This window comes from Oryzias latipes, chromosome 24 (assembly GCF_053564925.1).
Source record: "Oryzias latipes strain Hd-rR chromosome 24, Olatipes_Hd-rR_3.1".
In the NCBI taxonomy this organism is placed as follows: domain Eukaryota; kingdom Metazoa; phylum Chordata; class Actinopteri; order Beloniformes; family Adrianichthyidae; genus Oryzias; species Oryzias latipes.
In genome coordinates this window covers 14843172-14860140 of record NC_136260.1, presented here as the reverse complement: position 1 = coordinate 14860140, position 16969 = coordinate 14843172, and the positions used below count along the sequence as shown (strand labels likewise).

The window sequence follows — 16969 nt, the reverse complement described above, 5'->3', positions numbered from 1 at the left end:
GTTCTTGAAGTCTTAGTCACAGCTGACGAGGCACACAAACACACAAGGCTTAAGTCAGGGGGGAGGAGGTGAGACGCAGGGGTGTTGCACAGATGTGTGTAGCTTACATCATCCTTACAAATGCTCCCCGATGCATTACCATAGATGACAATGGCACGTTCCATTTTCATGACGTCCCTTAAGGTCGCCGTACGGGACCCGTAAGACACCTGCACTCCCATTAAGATGCAGCCCTCCTCTCTATCCTCACGGGGCTGGGCAACCCAAAACCAACAACACCTCTGCACCTCTTATCATTTCCTGAAACCAATATTCTAGGCAGGAGTGAGGTAGTCTTTCCATGGATCTGAACCAGAGTTTCTGTCTCTGCTGCTGTTCCAGACTCGCTGAGGCCCAGCGGGAAGGTCCCAGACGAAGCCGTCGTTGATGAAGAGGCCATCCTGGATCTGCTGGAAAGCAGTCAGACGTTCCTGCCTGTCTCCCAGTCATCGAACCATTCAGCCTTGTTAGGTGCAGTAACACCGTCATGCTCCACACAGCAGCCGTCTGTCATCTCCATTCAATGTTGGCACAGTTCTGGTTTTTAAACCCTTCCTCACTTTCCAGATGTTTCATCCTGACTTTAATATGACTTTTCATGGCAAACATGTGGCCTTATGAGTAAAAAGCTCAGGTTTTATCTTTATAATTACCATTACCACCACATAACTCAGCTCGTGTTCAATGCTGCTCTAATACTTGATGAAAAAAAACGGAATGTCAGTTCCTATCACAGAAAAAGAGTCAAAACAGTTTCAGAAACTTTTTACTCTGTTGTAGTTTAAGGCAGATCTCTCTTCTATCCATGACTCTTTGTCAACCTCATCTAGAAAAAAAGGGAAACCAAAAAAGAATTAACAAGTGTGATGGTCAATAAAAAATCTGTGAGTTATTTTGGCTCTGATGGCCTTTTCTTTCTTTATCTGCTAAACAGATGAAGAAAAAGATGGTTTCCCTTTTATTTTATCTTTCTATTTTTTCAGATAGTTTAACATTCCGAAAAAATATTCATATTACAAAGAAATGCATATCAAATAAAATATTTCTCATCCTTTCTACCAAATGTTTTTTCTTTTAACTTCTCCATTTATTTTTGTGTTTTTTAGACATATCTGAGGTCTTGCAATCTTCTCTCACCTCCTTCCCTCCATTCCTCCTTCCCTCACTCACTCACCTCCTTCCTTACTTCCCCCTTTTTTCTTTTTTCCTTTCGTTTTTCCTTCCTAGTTCACGTACACCCTTCCTACATTACTTCCTTTGTTCCTTCCTTAATTTCCCATCTTTCTCTCTTCTTACCTTTCTTCCTTCCTACTTCACTCACTCTTGTACTTCCGTACTCAGTTCTCTTCTTCTTTCCTTTCTTACTTTCTCTTTTTTTTAATTCCCATCTTCCTCTTTCCATCCTTCCTCTCTTCGTTTCTTCCAGTGTGGAGATTATCAACAGTGTTTTATTGAACCATTTTGCGAGACGTTTTTGACTCGTGCACCTTCTTGTTTTCCTTCGTGCAGATGGAAGCAGAGACCACGCCATCATTGATTTGCTGGCAGGCCTGGAGGACGACGGCTTCCATCGGACCCCCATCAGCCAGAACTCTCAGCACCGTTCACTCTCTGATGCCAGAAGCAACCCATACAACAGCGACGAGGAAGAAGCGGAACCAGATATCAACAGGGAGGAGGCGGAGCTCAGTGTTATGATGTCGCAGCGGTGGGATAACGGGCCGGCAGAGACTTCACAGAGGCAAGTGCAATACTGGGCAAACTGTTTATAGACAATAACTCCAAGTCCTCCTAAAACTCAGTGCTGCTGCTTTGTTGTTTCTGTGCTCAGGCCAAAAGGGAAAGAAGCAGAAGACGGCCTCAGCGACGATCAGCAGGACGCCTCTGATGAGGACATGGAGTGGAGCGGCAACAGCTCTCTGTTCGCTGACCTTTCCATCTCCCAGCTTGATGGCGCGGCGGACGAAAGCAGCGGCAAGTTTTTAATAAAAAATAAATCACAATCAACTCGGTTTTGCTCCCGCTGCCTCTTTTAAATACACTAGCATGCATGTTTTAACGATATGTGTTGAGGTGGTCGCGCCTTAAAACCCGGTGCGCTTTTTATATGTGTTAAATACAGAAAAACATCCATAACTCAAACTATAACCCAGTGTGCCTTATGGTCATGAAAATACAGTATATATCCTCCATCATGAGAAAAATGCTCAAAGAATGTGAAAAAAACAGCAAAAACGCTGTTTTCATTGGAGTGGGTTTGTGAAGTCTTATGTTCATTAACTCCAAATATCTTTGTTGGTTTTTATTTATTACACTTATTTAACTTATATGTTGGTTTAAAAGCCTCAAAATTGCTTCAGTCTCAAAAATAATTCTTTTCTACTGTTTTTATTCCCTAGTGTCAGCGGTGAAATCCTCATGAGCTGCCTCTTTTTCCTCCTCTTTTGTGCTTATAGATTCATCTCTGACAGACAGCGGCTCCATATCCCAGTCTTCACTTGCAGTCACAGAGCTGGTGGGACAAAGAAATCCTTCGTCAGCAAAAGTGTTATCAGAGTGCAAACATCCGGAGCACAGACCTGTTCATATGCTGGACACAGATCAGCCGCTTGACGTGCGTTTCCAGTTAAAAAGCAGCCAGGGAGACGGCAATGAATGTTCTGCAGGGTTCCAGATCAACAAAGAAATGCCCTACATCCAGCCTGTGAAACACCCCATTTCTTGCACGTTGACTAGCAATCCTGACAAGGCTTCAATGGACAAAGAGGACATAAGACCCCTGTGCCCTTATGACAAGAAGTCCTCCATACCTGTGGATAAGTCCGAACTGGAAGGTCTTCCATTTGGAAGTGACAACATCACTAAAAGCAGAAAGATTTATGGCAGCATAGAACACGTAGGGACAAACTGTTTGACTATTCTTCAAAAACACGGCAGTTTTCTGTGTTACTCTGAGCTAAAGTCCAAGACAGAGTTGGACCTCAGTACCATGGACAGTAAAAGCCAAGTTTTGACTAGCATCAGCTCCTCGCCCATGAAAGAAGACGGGTTTGTGAATCCACAGAAAGAAGAAATGGGCCAGGAAACGGAAGAAGGAGATGTTGGTGAGCTGAAAATCAGATATGAAGACTATCAGGAAAATAAAACCGAGAAGACCATTGTGGCCCAACAGGAGGCACACTACAAGTTCTTCCCCAGTGTTATTCTCTCCAATTGCCTCAGCAGGAGGAAGGCTGGGAACAAGAAACCCGTGGACAATCAAGAACTGTCGCCGTCTCGGAGGTCAAAACTTAAAACGTCTAAGAAAAGATTAGGAATGGCAGGTCATAGAAACAAAACAAAATTAAGTCATGACTCCACGTCAACCGGTACATCTAACCTCACCTCCTCCAGCCTCCATTCTGTGACTGTAGAAACCGAGGAGCTCGTAGATCAACCCACAGTAGAAGCTCAGTCAATCGGAGATGAACCAATGGTAATTGTTAAAAAAGAATATGATGAAAGCCGTGTAAATAAACCAATGGAACCGGCGTCCGAGCTGTTAGTTTCAAACTCCACCATTATTACCGCTTCATCTGAGGTACCCAAAGACTTTAAAGAACAAATTCTAAGTCCAGATGAAGATTTAGCTGCTAAAGTTACATGTACCAAACCGTCAGCCTTGCCTGGAAGTAAATACTCCCTGAGGGCCAAACGTAAGACAGTTTGTGACGGTGAAGATGGAGAACACTCGGGTCCCACTCAGTCTAAGATCTCAAGCTCTGTCAAAAAAAGACTCAAGGAGACCAATGTTGCTGGTGGGCTACATGTCAAAGACCAGAAAAAACGAAAGAAAGAACCACCTATCATCATCAAGTACATTATTATCAACAGGTTCAAAGGACAGAAAAACATGTTGGTAAAGATATCCAGAATGAAATCAGGGGAGCAGTCAGTACAGTTGACACCAGACAAACTGGAGCAGTACAACAAACTTGCCCCTCTAAAAGACTTCTGGCCCAAGGTGCCCGAGTCTCCAGCTGTGGAGTTTCCTGTTATTGAGCTCAAAGCCAAAAAAACACCCAAAAGAAAGGTGAAGGTTAACAGCACAAACAAGAAGACACCACAGAAAGGCCTCAACAACACCTCCAAGCATTGGTTAAAACGAGGTCGAGGAGTCAAAAGGGCTAAAGGCTGTCAAAGAGGCCCAGTTCTGCCCTCTCTACCCCCGCCTCGACCATGTTACTGTGAGCTGACAGACGACCGGGACAATGACTATAAAGATGTCATGGTAGAACTGGGCTATCTCTCTGACACATCCCTAAGCCCTGCAGAATCGACACCTCCACGTTGTTGGTCACCAAGTGACCCTCTTATGTACAGTAGTTCAGAGCAATTGATCAATCCTCTTAATGACCCTTGTCTTAGTTCTGCATTTCACAAGCCACAAAAAATGTCTTCAACCAAAGGAGCCCAGCGTAGAACCCCCAAACCTAAGAAACCCCCTGAGACAAAAAGGAAAGTTCGAAAGTCTGCTGCTAAGCCTCCAGAAACAGACAAGCCCCAAAAAGAGAACTCAAAGAGATGTGCTGCTACTAGATGGACAAAGAAAGTTGAAACTAAAACTGGAAGTCCAAAAACCGCTGGAAGACAAAGAAGGTCTCGTAAAAAGAAAACTGGAGAACCAGAAATCTGTGATTTAAGTAAAGACGGCTCTCAGCTTCTGTTCCTTGAAAATGAGCCACTTCCATCAGAAGGTTCCTCTCAAGAGGTCCCACCATTTCAGCAGCCAGTAGACTCGGAAGGTATCAGCCAAGCTGGATCCCAGCCTACACCTTCATCAGATTCCAACTCAATAGCGCAGATTATTAAACCAAAGGTTGAAGACTGTGACACTTCGATCATGGAAATCAACCAAAGTCTTCTAGGACCATCTGAGACGAAGCAACAAGGTTGTCAGACGGTTGTAGTAAAGACAGAGGAGGAAAGCACACCTCCATTACTTTCACATGCTAGTCAGGCCTCACTTGAACACACTAAAGATACCAAGCTACCAGAAGTCTCTCCAAACTCTGGTCCAAAGAATGGGGAGACCCAACCTCTCCCTGATACCACCTCTGGCTTGGCTGTCCTTAAGCAGCTTCTCCAGAAAAGGCAGCAGGGACAGGCTCTTCCCACACAAGTAGTCGGTACCAACAGCCATGCTACTGTCGTAGCCAAGGCAACAGCACTATTAAGTCCTACAGCTAAATTACCCAAATCCAGAAAAGCTCCCTCTACAACTCCAAGGAAACCTAGGACTCCAAAGTCTGCCACTCCCAAGGACAAAAAGCAAGAACCAAGAGGCAAGCAAAACAAGAAGGCCAGGATAAGTAGAAGCCAACCCAATCCATTGCCAAAGCAGGAAGGCAGCTTTTTGGATGACTGTCCACTCTTCCTGTCAGACCCAGAACAAGATGGTTGCAGCTGCATGGAGGGGAGTTTGTCACCAGAGCTCCCCCACAACTACTCTTTTGACATCAATGATATCAGCCGAACGGACTTCTCCAGTCCGTACACCGGCAGTCAGTTTGTCCTGACTGATAAAAATCTACCTGTCAAATTCCTCAGTGACATCAGTCAGGAAGCAGTGTCTGCTCAGACTATTGGGTTTGAAGATCTTCCCCAGAGTCAAGTTTCATCTCAAAAAGGCCTTGAAGGGGACAAATCGAGGCCTGCAAGCCCTGACCTCTTTGACAAATTTGAGAGAAGACAGTCATCATCCAGCCTCGCATTGCTTGATTCTGAGAAACTGAAGAGCAGAGATTGGGACGGCACTTCAAATAAATTCAGCAATCGAAGCCCTTTTCAAGACTTCCACTGTGAAAGAGAAGAATTGCTCTTCTCAGCTTTAGATCCGGTGCCTCCGCTGGCTTTGAGCTCCGCCTCTTTGGTTGAGCATGAGGGCTCCCCAACAAGTGATCTTCTGGATGGCCTCGATGGGCTTACGTCCACCACACCCAGCAGTTCCCCTCAGTCAAGCTCCAGCTCTTTGTCACAGGCGAGGGCAAGCCAGCTTCAACGAGCCACAGGGGGTGGAGCCCACATCCTCAAGCCCCTGATGTCACCTCCAAGTCGGGAGGAGATCCTCAGCACTCTGCCAGACCTGGAGTTGTCAGAGGCCACCTTCCAGGAGCCTTTTTGCAGTGATCCCTCGGACGCCCCTGGTAAACCAATGTAAGAATGCAGAGCACACGCCATCTGCCCCATCATTACCAATGCTTATCGTGGTTTTAAAACTTGCATTGTACATTTACAGGGTAGTAGTTGTACAACTAATAAAAGAAATGCTACACAATTGAACCCATAACGTTCTGTGGACTATAGTAACTCTTAAACTCTTTACATTATTACATCATTTCAGTGGATTTTGAGGTGGAGAAAAGTGGCTTTGCATCGTTGAGCAGCTCTTTCACGTTAGTAATGTGTTGCATATCGTTGCAAAGCCACTTTAAAAGCTGCTTTGCTCCACGTCAGAATCAAATGATTCACTTTGGTGGCATAAAGATTTACGGTACCTTAAACGACGAGTGTTACTTATGTGTTGATGTTGACACGGTGCTCCTCCAGCAGCTGTGGGGAGTTGCTCTCCAAATCTTCTCACATGAACTAAAATCTGCTCAATCTTCTCTGCAGGGAGGTTGGGGGCCGTAAGCTGTCAGTAGAAACCCGGCTGGTGAAGGAGCTGGCAGAGTTCAGTGGGGAACTTTCCCAGGAGGGTCTCCGGTTCTGGAAGATGGCCTTCTCTGCCATGACACGCCCCGCTGCTGCCATCGTCTCTTCTCCCCAAGACGCAGAGGCAGCCGAAGAACTTGTATCGTCCTCGGCCTCCAACAAGAAAGTGATCCTGCTGCCCTGCAGGAACCCGCCGAGCCGCGAGTGCGTGCAGCTGTGGCTGGAAGCCAGGAGGCAGTATGAGAGCCTGCAGAACCGAAGGAGAGACGGAATACCTTCAAAAATGGGGCAGCCTGCTGGTTCTGCCTGTCCGGCTCTGAAGGTTGAACAGGGAGAGAACCAGAACCGGATCAGGACCCAGAGGAGACGCAACCTGAATCTGTCCTTGAATGTGACTCCAGTGAGGAACACGGGTTCGCAGTGCGGGTCCACAGAGCAAAGTCCGGTGTCAGAAGACGGCAGCAGTGGAGACAAGGATGAAGATCCTAAGAGCACCTCCCCAGACTCTCCAGATCTACCCCCGTGGCAGCAGTCTGTGCAGCCGAGTTCTCCAGACACGAACCGCCTCAGCGACCTCAATAGAACCCCAACAGAACGTTCACCCGGGATCCCAAACTTACAGGAGGGAGTCGGAGGGGCCAACAGTCCCTCTTCTCTTCACGGCAGTGATGTGGAGGATGATGGAGCCAGCCCACGCCTGAACTGTACCCCTTTCTCAAGGAAACGGCGTAGATTCATGGAAGACCAGGATCCGATGTGCAGCACGCCCATATCTGAGGGTGAGAGCAGGGTCTGCATGAAATATTTCTGAAAAAAAGAAGTAAAAGGATCAAAAATATCAGTTTTCTTTGAAAAAGACGTCAAAACTAATCAGAGAGAATAGGAGACCAACTATCTTTATCAAAGAGATAAAGATAGTTTTATTATCTCCTTTAGCAGACAAAAACATCCTTTCTTTGCTGTCGCAATACTAAATCCAAAGAAATCATGTTGCACCTTAGTCACATTCACATCCACCTATAGGGCAGTTGTGGCTAAGACTTCAAGTGGAGCAGCAAACATATACACACCAACCAAATTGTACATTTTATTCATGCTGTGATTTGTTTTGGAATCCACCGTTTTAGTGTTTCTTTGTTTTTGATTTCTTGTCTTCTAAGATTATTTGTTCACACGTCTGTCAGAACGCAGCTGCAAGCGTGTTGTTTGGTTAATATTTGTCATTTGTAGTCAAACTTTAAGGGATGTGTTTTTTTTGCTGTCCCGCTTTGGGAAAGGTTGCATCTAAAATGCACAGATCTCTTCTTTTTTCTGTTTATTTTTCTTCTGTCCCCTCTCTTTTGACCTTAAAAAATGTCCCCAAAATAACCTCTATCCTGTCTCTGTGCATCTGAACCAGCAGGTGTCACCATCTCCCTCTCTGTTCTCTTTCAGGAGATTCTGTTTCTCCAAGACTCCAGCGGAGGAGAAGCCAGGCCGATCCGCTCAGACGAGTCTTACTGACCACACAGATGAAGGTCAGGACGTCGTTCTGATGGTTCAGGGTCCTCCCACCTCCACCATTATCAAAGCTTCTTTTGTTCTTGGTTCTTCTCCACAGAACCAGTTTGCTGGCCTGAACGTGCCAAAGAAAGAACATTCTCAGATCGAAGGGCCGAGCATCTCCAACTCTTATGGCTTCAAAGTCAGCATGCAGAACCTGCAGGACGCCAAAGCTCTGCACGAGGTGACCGCCACTTTCTGCTCCATACTCAGCAGAAGACTTCAGCTCTGCCTCCAAATTCATCTGCAGGTTTTCCCTCTCTGCAGGTCCAGCACCTCACCCTGATGGCCATGGAGCTCCATGCCAGAACCAGGCGAGACCTGGAGCCCGACCCGGAGTTTGACCCCATATGTGCCTTATTCTACTGCTTCAGTTCCGACGCTCCACTCCCGGACGCAGACAGTACCCAGCTGACGGGCGCCATCATGGTGGATAAAGACCACGAGCCCGGTGGACGAGGTGAGGATTCATGTGAGGTTCATCTCCAGTTGTGGTTCTGAGGGCTGAACCCATGAACTGTCCCAGCAGGTCGCAGGGAGACAGCGCCACTCCTGGTTCGGTCCGGTGTGTCCGGGCTGCAGGTGACCTACGCCAGTGAGGAGAAGATGCTGTTCCAGGAGCTCGTTGGCATCATGAGGAGGTATGTTAAGAAAGATCCACAGCAGCTGAAGAGCAGAACCATGGACCTGAACCTGGGTTCCTTCCCTCAGGTTGGACCCAGACATCCTGTTGGGCTACGAGGTGCAGATGCATTCCTGGGGTTACCTCCTCCAACGAGCCGCTGTGCTGGGAGTGGACCTGTGCCAGCAGCTGTCCCGAGTGCCAGGTACAAGCAGGAGTCCAGTTTCAGAGCAGAACGTCTGTTCATGTGTCAGAGATGAAGGTCAAAAGGTTTCAATGAGACAAAACCAATGAACCCTAATGTTCTAATACATTTAACCTGCCAGAAGGTTTGGTATGATCCTTTCCAGCGGAGGTGGATGCTCCTCTGACACCATGTCTACTCCTCTTCTCAGGCGACTCTAAAGAAAACCGATTTGCTGCAGAAAAAGACGAATATGGCGCCGACACCATGACAGAGATCCACATCATCGGACGGGTCACGCTAAACCTGTGGAGGGTGATGAAGAGCGAGGCAGGTGTCAGCTGGCGTCAGCTTTTTTCCTAAATCTGGGTTTAGGTTTTTCTTCAGACTACTTACAAATGATGACCGCTCGTTCAGAAGTTTAAGACATTCGAAAAAATGTAAATCATTTTTAACTTAACTGATTGTCTCTTAGTTTTTAACTACATTAAAACTTGCTGGAACAAGAAGCTAAATAATAAATATATATTTTTCAATTCCAGAAATCAGATTTTAAATCTAGATAGTTTCATGAGGATCAATATCTTTTGCTGGAAGAAAGACCAGGATAAGAGCAAAAGAAAATCTGTTTGTCCTCTAGGTGGCGTTAAACAGCTACAGCTTTGAGAACGTGGCCTTCCACGTTCTCCACCAGCGCTTCCCCCTCTTCAGTCACCGCACGCTGTCCGACTGGTTCGACCACAACACCAACTTATACAGGTTCGTGGCTGTGCCTGACGCAATTTTCTGGTCTCACCTGTGAGGCTGGGATCTTAGTTTTCCAGAGAAGCCTCATCAGGATTTTGATGGTCCCTGCAGGTGGAAGATGGTGGATCACTATGTGAGTCGGGTTTGCAGCTCCATGCATCTCCTGCAACAGAACGACATCGTGGGCAGAACCAGTGAACTGGCCAGATTGTTTGGGATTCAGTTCCTCCACGTTCTGACTCGAGGTTCACAGGTACGGACTTAATGAACATTAGTTTATCTGATGATTGTATTCTGTTTGGGAGTTTACTGCATTTCTAAATGTTCTGCTTCTTCTTTAGATCATTTCAGCATCTTTATCTTTCTAAGTCGTAAATTTAAATAAGTCGTCAGCATAAAATGGGATCAAGCCATGCTAAGTTTTATTTTTACATTACCGATTCCAGAGGAAAACCTTTTGATCTAAGATCCAGCAAATCCATAAAGAATCTAATGATGAATGAGTCAAACTCGTGCCTGTTCCCTGGATTTGATGCCATTTGTTCTCTCTCAAAGCCATGGCTAAATATTGTATCAGGTAATATTAGCAGACTAATGATCTTATATGTTGGTAGATATTGCAGATGGATATTATATGATGGAAAATTCAGCTGAGTTTTCTTTTGGCGTTCTTGATCAGCTGACCTAAGAGAGTCACATCCTGAACTATTAAGGACATGGGACCTTCACCTTGAAAGCAGGAAGGTTCAAAGGGAGAGAAAAAAATTGACTAATACAAAAATAAATGCTATTATTATCAGGAAAAGTGTCAACAAAACCTTTTAAGCTGAGATACTGTTACCAACTTATTGAATGCATCGAGTTAAGCTTCAACATTCTGATCTTGAATTTGATGCCGACCAGAAACTTCCAGCAGTTTTACATTCATACAAAGACATGTCGAACGTAGAATACTTAGACATTAGAGACATTAGATTGTAGTGATGTGTTCACAAGCGTTTAACATAAACCAGCTGATTCGGTCGCTGAGAAAAGCAGCTTTAGAATTAGTTGGAATTACGTTATTTGCGTAAACGGTCGATGGGTTACGGTAGTTTAAAAAGAATGTTATTTCCTGACGCCAGCGACATCTCTGGTATTGAAAGGGTTAAACCTCAAAAAGCTGCGTTTGTATGTATGTATGCAACAACCTGAGCAGACACGGCCTGAGTCCCCCCTGGACTTATGTTTTTAAGAAGGTTTAAACTTTGAGAGTTTAATCAAGAGAGCAAAGTGTGAAAATATTTATGCATTTCTGAGAAAAGTGGATAAAGTGTGGAGTGAGGAGTTTTACTGCCTAAAATCATCCACCTGTCTCAGATTATTACAGTCATGTAACTCCTGGGACAAACGAGGGGAACACTGTTCTTCATGTTTGTCCTTCAGAGTCTTATATGAGCTGTTGGAGGTTTGTGGTTCAGTGTATCCACGATTCTCTGGCTCTCTACTCCTTTCCATTTAGTATCGCGTTGAGTCCATGATGCTCCGTGTGGCCAAACCTCTGAACTACATCCCTGTGACGCCCAGCGTACAGCAGCGAGCCCAGCAGAGGGCGCCGCAGTGCATCCCCCTGGTCATGGAGCCAGAGTCGCGCTTTTACAGCAACTCAGTGTTGGTCCTGGACTTCCAGTCTCTCTATCCGTCCATCGTCATTGCATACAACTACTGCTTCTCTACCTGCCTCGGTCACCAAGAGAGCCTGGGAACGTAAGGACTTCATCCGTCCACTCATGACGCCTTTACCAGGCAGAAGGCCGTTTTACTCAAGAATGACAGATTGATTATCAGATGATAATGAACCAATAATTGGTTTTATGCATTCTTCTCATTCAATAGGAACTGATCTTTTCTGTTTCAGACCCGATGAGTTTAAGTTCGGCTGCACGTCTTTGCGTGTTCCTCCTGAAATGCTTTACCAACTTCGCAACGACATCAATGTGTCTCCCAGTGGGATCGCCTTTGTTAAGGTATTGGACCTTCAGAACATTCATTCATGATCCTGACAGGTCACAAAGGCTCAGCGTGACTTCATAGCTGCTGCATTTTGGAGGTTCAGTCCGTGAACCTTTGGTTTGACTTGATCTTTAAGATCATCGAGTTGGGTTTTAAATGAGCAGGAGCTTAAACGGCGCTCCGCGTGTGTTTTTGCTTTCAGTCCACGGTGCGTAAAGGCGTCTTGCCCCGGATGCTAGAGGAGATCCTCAACACCAGAATCATGGTAAAGCAGTCCATGAAGACCTACAAGCAGGACAAAGCCCTGATGAAGCTGCTGGATGCCCGCCAGCTCGGACTCAAACTCATCGCCAACGTCACCTTCGGCTACACCTCCGCCAACTATTCTGGGCGCATGCCAAGCGTGGAGGTGAGCGCACCACCTTCTTTCTGGTATTTCCTGCTGCTCGGTCAAAGCGTCCAGTCTTGACCCGTTCACCTCTGCGTCCACACAAATGTGCCGTCTGTCTTCTACAGGTGGGAGACAGTATCGTCCACAAAGCCAGGGAGACGCTGGAGAGAGCCATCAAGCAGGTCAACGATACCAAGAAATGGGGAGCCAGAGTGGTGTATGGAGACACAGACAGGTGACTTATGGCACTGAATCTGATGTATGTGATGAGAAACATTCAGGTTTCCACAGGATTTGTAGCCAAACTGTTCTTATCGTCACTAAAGAAGCGGAACTTCCTGAAACAATCCATAGATTTCTTTTGGATCTGACATTTTTGGACTTTTGACTTGTTGGTTCTACAAGTTAGATGTTGAAATCATAAGAAACACAAATGGGAATTGTATTCAGGGCTACTTTTGAACCGTTGTGATTAAAAACTGTGGATTTTGGAGTGTAACCCAATAAGTCTTTGGGTGTTTTAGTGATCTGGAAAAGATTTTTGTGTTTTCTGCATACGAGAGACTGAACAAATCTGGAATTTTATGACGTGTTGAAGCCAGTTGTTTGCTTGTCTTTCATTGACTTCAAACCCATTTATTTTTTATAAAATGGGAAAATTGACCAAATTTGGGGTGTGTTCTGAAAGGTTAAGGGAACAAACCTCCAAGACTATTTTAGCATGTGTTAATCTAATCTCCGCGCCCCCACTTTAGAATCATTTGTATTCTAACTATAAAATTATGAGGCTCAAAATAATTCATTCCCAGAACAATCATTCCTGATTCAAATGTATCCACTGAAGGGAAAAGGGCGTTGGAACCAACATGACGGGTTAGATCCGTTTACATTGAAGTGAATAGAGACAGGCTTGATTTTCTATTATGCCATCTAGTGCTTAAACCATGAAGGACTTTGGCTCCACCTTCTTTGGGTTTTAAACCAGCCTCAAGGCTCAAGGAGGAGATGAAGTTGTTATTTACTAGGAGATCTTCTTTTGCTTCATCATGACCTTTACTGTGGTCTTCATGAACCCCAAACCTGATAAAGGATCATCCTACAGGTTCTGAAGATGTTTCACCTGGAATTCTGAGTGGGGTCTATAAATCTGAGGTTCAGTTGGAGGTCAGAGACGAATGAATGGCGTCGTTTGTGTCACAGTGATGCCAATGCAGAGCTGTGCAGAAGCAGAACGCTTTGCAAAGGGGCATCTTCAAAGATAGGGATGGTACCAGGATTTGGGAGTCTTCTACAGTAATTAGGACTGAGGCAAGAGCTGAGCTGAAAGGCAAACCTGTTGATCTTTGTTCCAACCTTTGAACAATTGACAGATCAACATGGAGAATTTTAGCCTCAGATGAGTTCACTTCCTTGGAGAGGACCTCCTCCTCACTGGCAGAAGTCCGATTGAAGCTTGTAATAATCGTCTTCACACCTTTAATTTTCTGTTTCATTGACTTGTGTGTTGATTAGTTGCTGGATGGAAGTAACTGGATCTCTTGTCTCTGATGAGAAACCGTTTGTGTAACGACACTCCTGTTGTGTTTCTGCCAGCATGTTTGTTCTACTGAAAGGAGCCACCAAAGAGCAGGCCTTCAGGATCGGGAATGAGATCGCCGAAGCCGTCACTGCCACCAACCCCAAACCGGTCAAGCTAAAGTTTGAGAAGGTAACAGTCTTCTAGGAGCTGACGCCGCTCCTTCAGGAGGACGCCTCCACGTTTTTATGTTTTTGGTTCCTGCTTGGCGTGATCCTAAAACCCTCATTCTTCAGGTGTACCTGCCGTGCGTGCTGCAGACCAAGAAGAGGTACGTGGGCTACATGTACGAGAGCCTGGACCAGAAGGAGCCGGTGTTTGACGCCAAGGGGATCGAAACCGTTCGGCGTGACGGTTGCCCCGCTGTTTCCAAGGTAACCGGCTCCTTCTGCCTCCATCTTAATTGTGCTGTCAGGCTTCTGCACACACCTGTCGGTTCTCATTCAACACAGAGTCTTTGAACTGGTTCCTTTGGTTTAGTATGTAGTTTTCTAGCTGTGGGGCTGAGATTCCTCCCAGGTGTTCCCACCTTTGACGTCAAAGTCCCCATTTTGATTCAGGGACACAACATAGTGATTCTTCCTCTCTACTAATATCTGACCTAGACTAAACCAAAAACTAGATTTTTCTAAAGTTTAGGAAAGAGCAACGTGGATCAACACAGATTATAGATTCTCCATTATTTAGTCACTCTACAAAGGGTTGTATGTTTGTCGATTTCAGATCCTAGAGCGATCTATTAAGCTGCTGTTTGAGACCCGGGACATCAGCCAGGTCAAGCAGTTCGTGCAGTGTCAGTGTCTGAAGGTTCTGGACGGCCGGGCCAGCATGCAGGACCTGACCTTCGCCAAGGAGTACCGGGGCAGCGGCTCCTACCGGCCGGGAGCTTGCGTCCCGGCGCTGGAGCTCACCAGGTGTGTCGCGCAGTGAAGAATCTGACATGGGTGCGGTTCTGCTGGTCCATCTGTTCAGCAGAACCAGAGAAGCCCATGTCCATCATCAGGGAACCAGCAGCAGAACTCAACGCTTGTCTCTCCTCAGACGGATGCTGTCCTACGACCGGCGTTTGGAGCCGCGTGTGGGCGAGCGTGTGCCGTACGTGGTGGTGTATGGGACTCCTGGCGTCCCCCTCATCCAGCTGGTGCGCCGCCCCCTGGACGTGCTCCAGGATCCAACCCTGCGCCTCAACGCCACTTACTACATCACCAAACAGATTCTGCCGCCGCTTGCCCGCATGTTCCAGCTGATAGGGGTGGACGTGTTCAGCTGGTACCAGGAGCTGCCCCGGGTGAGGAGCCAGCAGGACACGGGGGGGCTTTTGAGCTTTCCTTTAAGAAGCATTGAAGGATGGAGAAGCAGATCTCTGGGACACTGCTGCCCCCTGCTGGCAGAGCTTCCTAACGCACTGCAGCAGTTCCTCTTTCTAACTGTACTACATCATAGACCGATGAATATAAACATCTTCCTCTGATGGGTTGTGGCATGACTGAATGGCTGTTTGCTCCACCCATCCGCAGGTCCAGAAGGCGTCATGCTCGGCGGCGGCAGCAGGAGACGAGGTGGGCAGGAAGGGAACCATCTCCCAGTATTTCACCACGCTGCACTGTCCCGTGTGCGACGAGCTGACTCAGCTGGGAGTGTGCTCGCAGTGCCGGGCCGAACCGCAGCGGGTCGCCGTCACTCTGTACCAGGACATGAGGCAGTGGGAGAGCCAGCAGGAGCAGCTGCTGAAGGTGAGGACGCTCTCAGGAGCTCTGGACTGTGAGACGCCGAAGGTTTGCTCTTTTGAGCTGCACTTAATGAAGAAGATGCGAAGGTTTCATGTCGGTTTTCCTTTTTCCCCCTCTAAAAAATGAAATGAAACCAAACACTAGATTGTCCTGACAGACCTGTTTGTGCTCAGATCTGCAGGAGCTGCAGCGGTGGCACTGAGCGGCAGGTTCCCTGCATCTCCCTGGACTGTCCCGTTCTCTACAAGCTGTCTCGGGTCAACAGGCAGATTTCTAAGGCGCCCTACCTCCGACAGCTGATGGAGCAGTTCTGATGAGCCCCTGAAAGCCAGCTAACTGGTGCTAATGGCCTCCCCTACTCTCTGGTTTTTAACCAGGAGTCTGTGCTCCTCAGGGGGTTCTTTACAGATCAGCCTGATAGTTGTGAACACAGGCTGATGTTTAATGCATTCTGTTCAAAGGGTGCCCTTTTCCTCTAACTTTCATGGAGCTGATGATTGTCCAGAATCATCCGTTTGTTTTATAACTGTGGGACTGTTGCAATACTCTTAATAATTTATTCTACGCAGAGTCCGTTATTTCATTGTGGTTTAGTATCTAACTGTTCTGAAAGCAGGCGGAGACGGAACCCTCAGCTCCTCTCAGATGTGCGCAGCATGTGTGTGTTTGTATAAATGTACAAATTCAAGTGTTTTTGGTGGTTTTTAATGGATGATGCTGTGGGTGAAGGTGTCAGACTGAAAATAAAAATGTCAAGTATTCAGTTGTTTCCCTTATTCAAAGTCTAACTGCATGGTAATAACCCTTGTGCTATCCTAGGCACTTTAACATTGGGAGTTGGGTCATCTAGACCCACTAGACAGTGCTCTGAACCTTTTTTCTTCAATGATTTGTGATCTTCACTGGTGTCCATGGATTACATGAAATCCTTCCACCTTTATCCACCTTTGTCATGGTAGGGAGAACACGTCAATGTAAGGGTGGGGTCATCTAAGATAGCACAAGGGTTAAAACCCTTGTGCTATCTTAGATGACCCCACTCATGTAATCCATGAGTACAACTAATCACTTAAAATAAAGTAAAAGCGTTTATGGACCCTCTGGCTTGCCATATCTGAACACACAACAGCAGATTTATCATCTGACAATCAACCATTAGGACATTACACAACAGTTTGCCCGTGTGTCCTTCAAAAACCTTTGGCTCTAGTTGGGGTTCCACTCAGTGTCAGGACATCAGGGGGGGCCGGCTCCAGGCCTGGAGGGCCTTCATCTGGATGGTTTTCAGAAACCCCTCAAGGAGGACACCGTCTTTTCTCTGTCCAAGGAGCGCAGCAGTTTGTGTCTCCGCCTACAGAACAGCCCTCTGAGGACAGCACTTCGCCTCCACCCGTGTCAGCGGGAGGTGATGCGTCATCTATATCGATGACCTCAAAGTCAGCATCATTCCATT

The 16969-nt window shown here is 46.5% G+C and overlaps 1 protein-coding gene across 4 annotated transcripts in view; it reads left to right on the top strand.

Moving 5' to 3' along the window:
• Nucleotides 1-16279, top strand: part of rev3l (REV3 like, DNA directed polymerase zeta catalytic subunit) — a 35974-nt gene extending 19695 nt beyond the window's left edge. Inside the window, exons 10-32 of one of the 4 annotated variants that reach the window (XM_004083614.5) lie at nt 382-510; nt 1549-1780; nt 1871-2013; nt 2496-6234; nt 6694-7511; nt 8167-8249; nt 8333-8458; nt 8542-8734; nt 8804-8915; nt 8986-9101; nt 9292-9410; nt 9721-9839; nt 9939-10080; nt 11329-11573; nt 11725-11833; nt 12022-12228; nt 12336-12445; nt 13804-13918; nt 14023-14160; nt 14510-14700; nt 14828-15074; nt 15304-15519; nt 15690-16279. In XM_004083614.5, coding sequence (XP_004083662.1) covers nt 382-510; nt 1549-1780; nt 1871-2013; nt 2496-6234; nt 6694-7511; nt 8167-8249; nt 8333-8458; nt 8542-8734; nt 8804-8915; nt 8986-9101; nt 9292-9410; nt 9721-9839; nt 9939-10080; nt 11329-11573; nt 11725-11833; nt 12022-12228; nt 12336-12445; nt 13804-13918; nt 14023-14160; nt 14510-14700; nt 14828-15074; nt 15304-15519; nt 15690-15830 — 7790 coding nt within the window. In that variant the 3' untranslated portion in view covers nt 15831-16279. Of the gene's footprint in view, nt 1-381; nt 511-1548; nt 1781-1870; nt 2014-2495; nt 6235-6693; nt 7512-8166; nt 8250-8332; nt 8459-8541; nt 8735-8800; nt 8916-8985; nt 9102-9291; nt 9411-9720; nt 9840-9938; nt 10081-11328; nt 11574-11724; nt 11834-12021; nt 12229-12335; nt 12446-13803; nt 13919-14022; nt 14161-14509; nt 14701-14827; nt 15075-15303; nt 15603-15689 lie in introns of all 4 variants that reach the window. The other 3 variants (XM_011491662.4, XM_020714900.3, XM_020714899.3) reach the window with 3 other exon arrangements.
• The last annotated feature ends 690 nt before the right edge of the window (nt 16280-16969 follow it).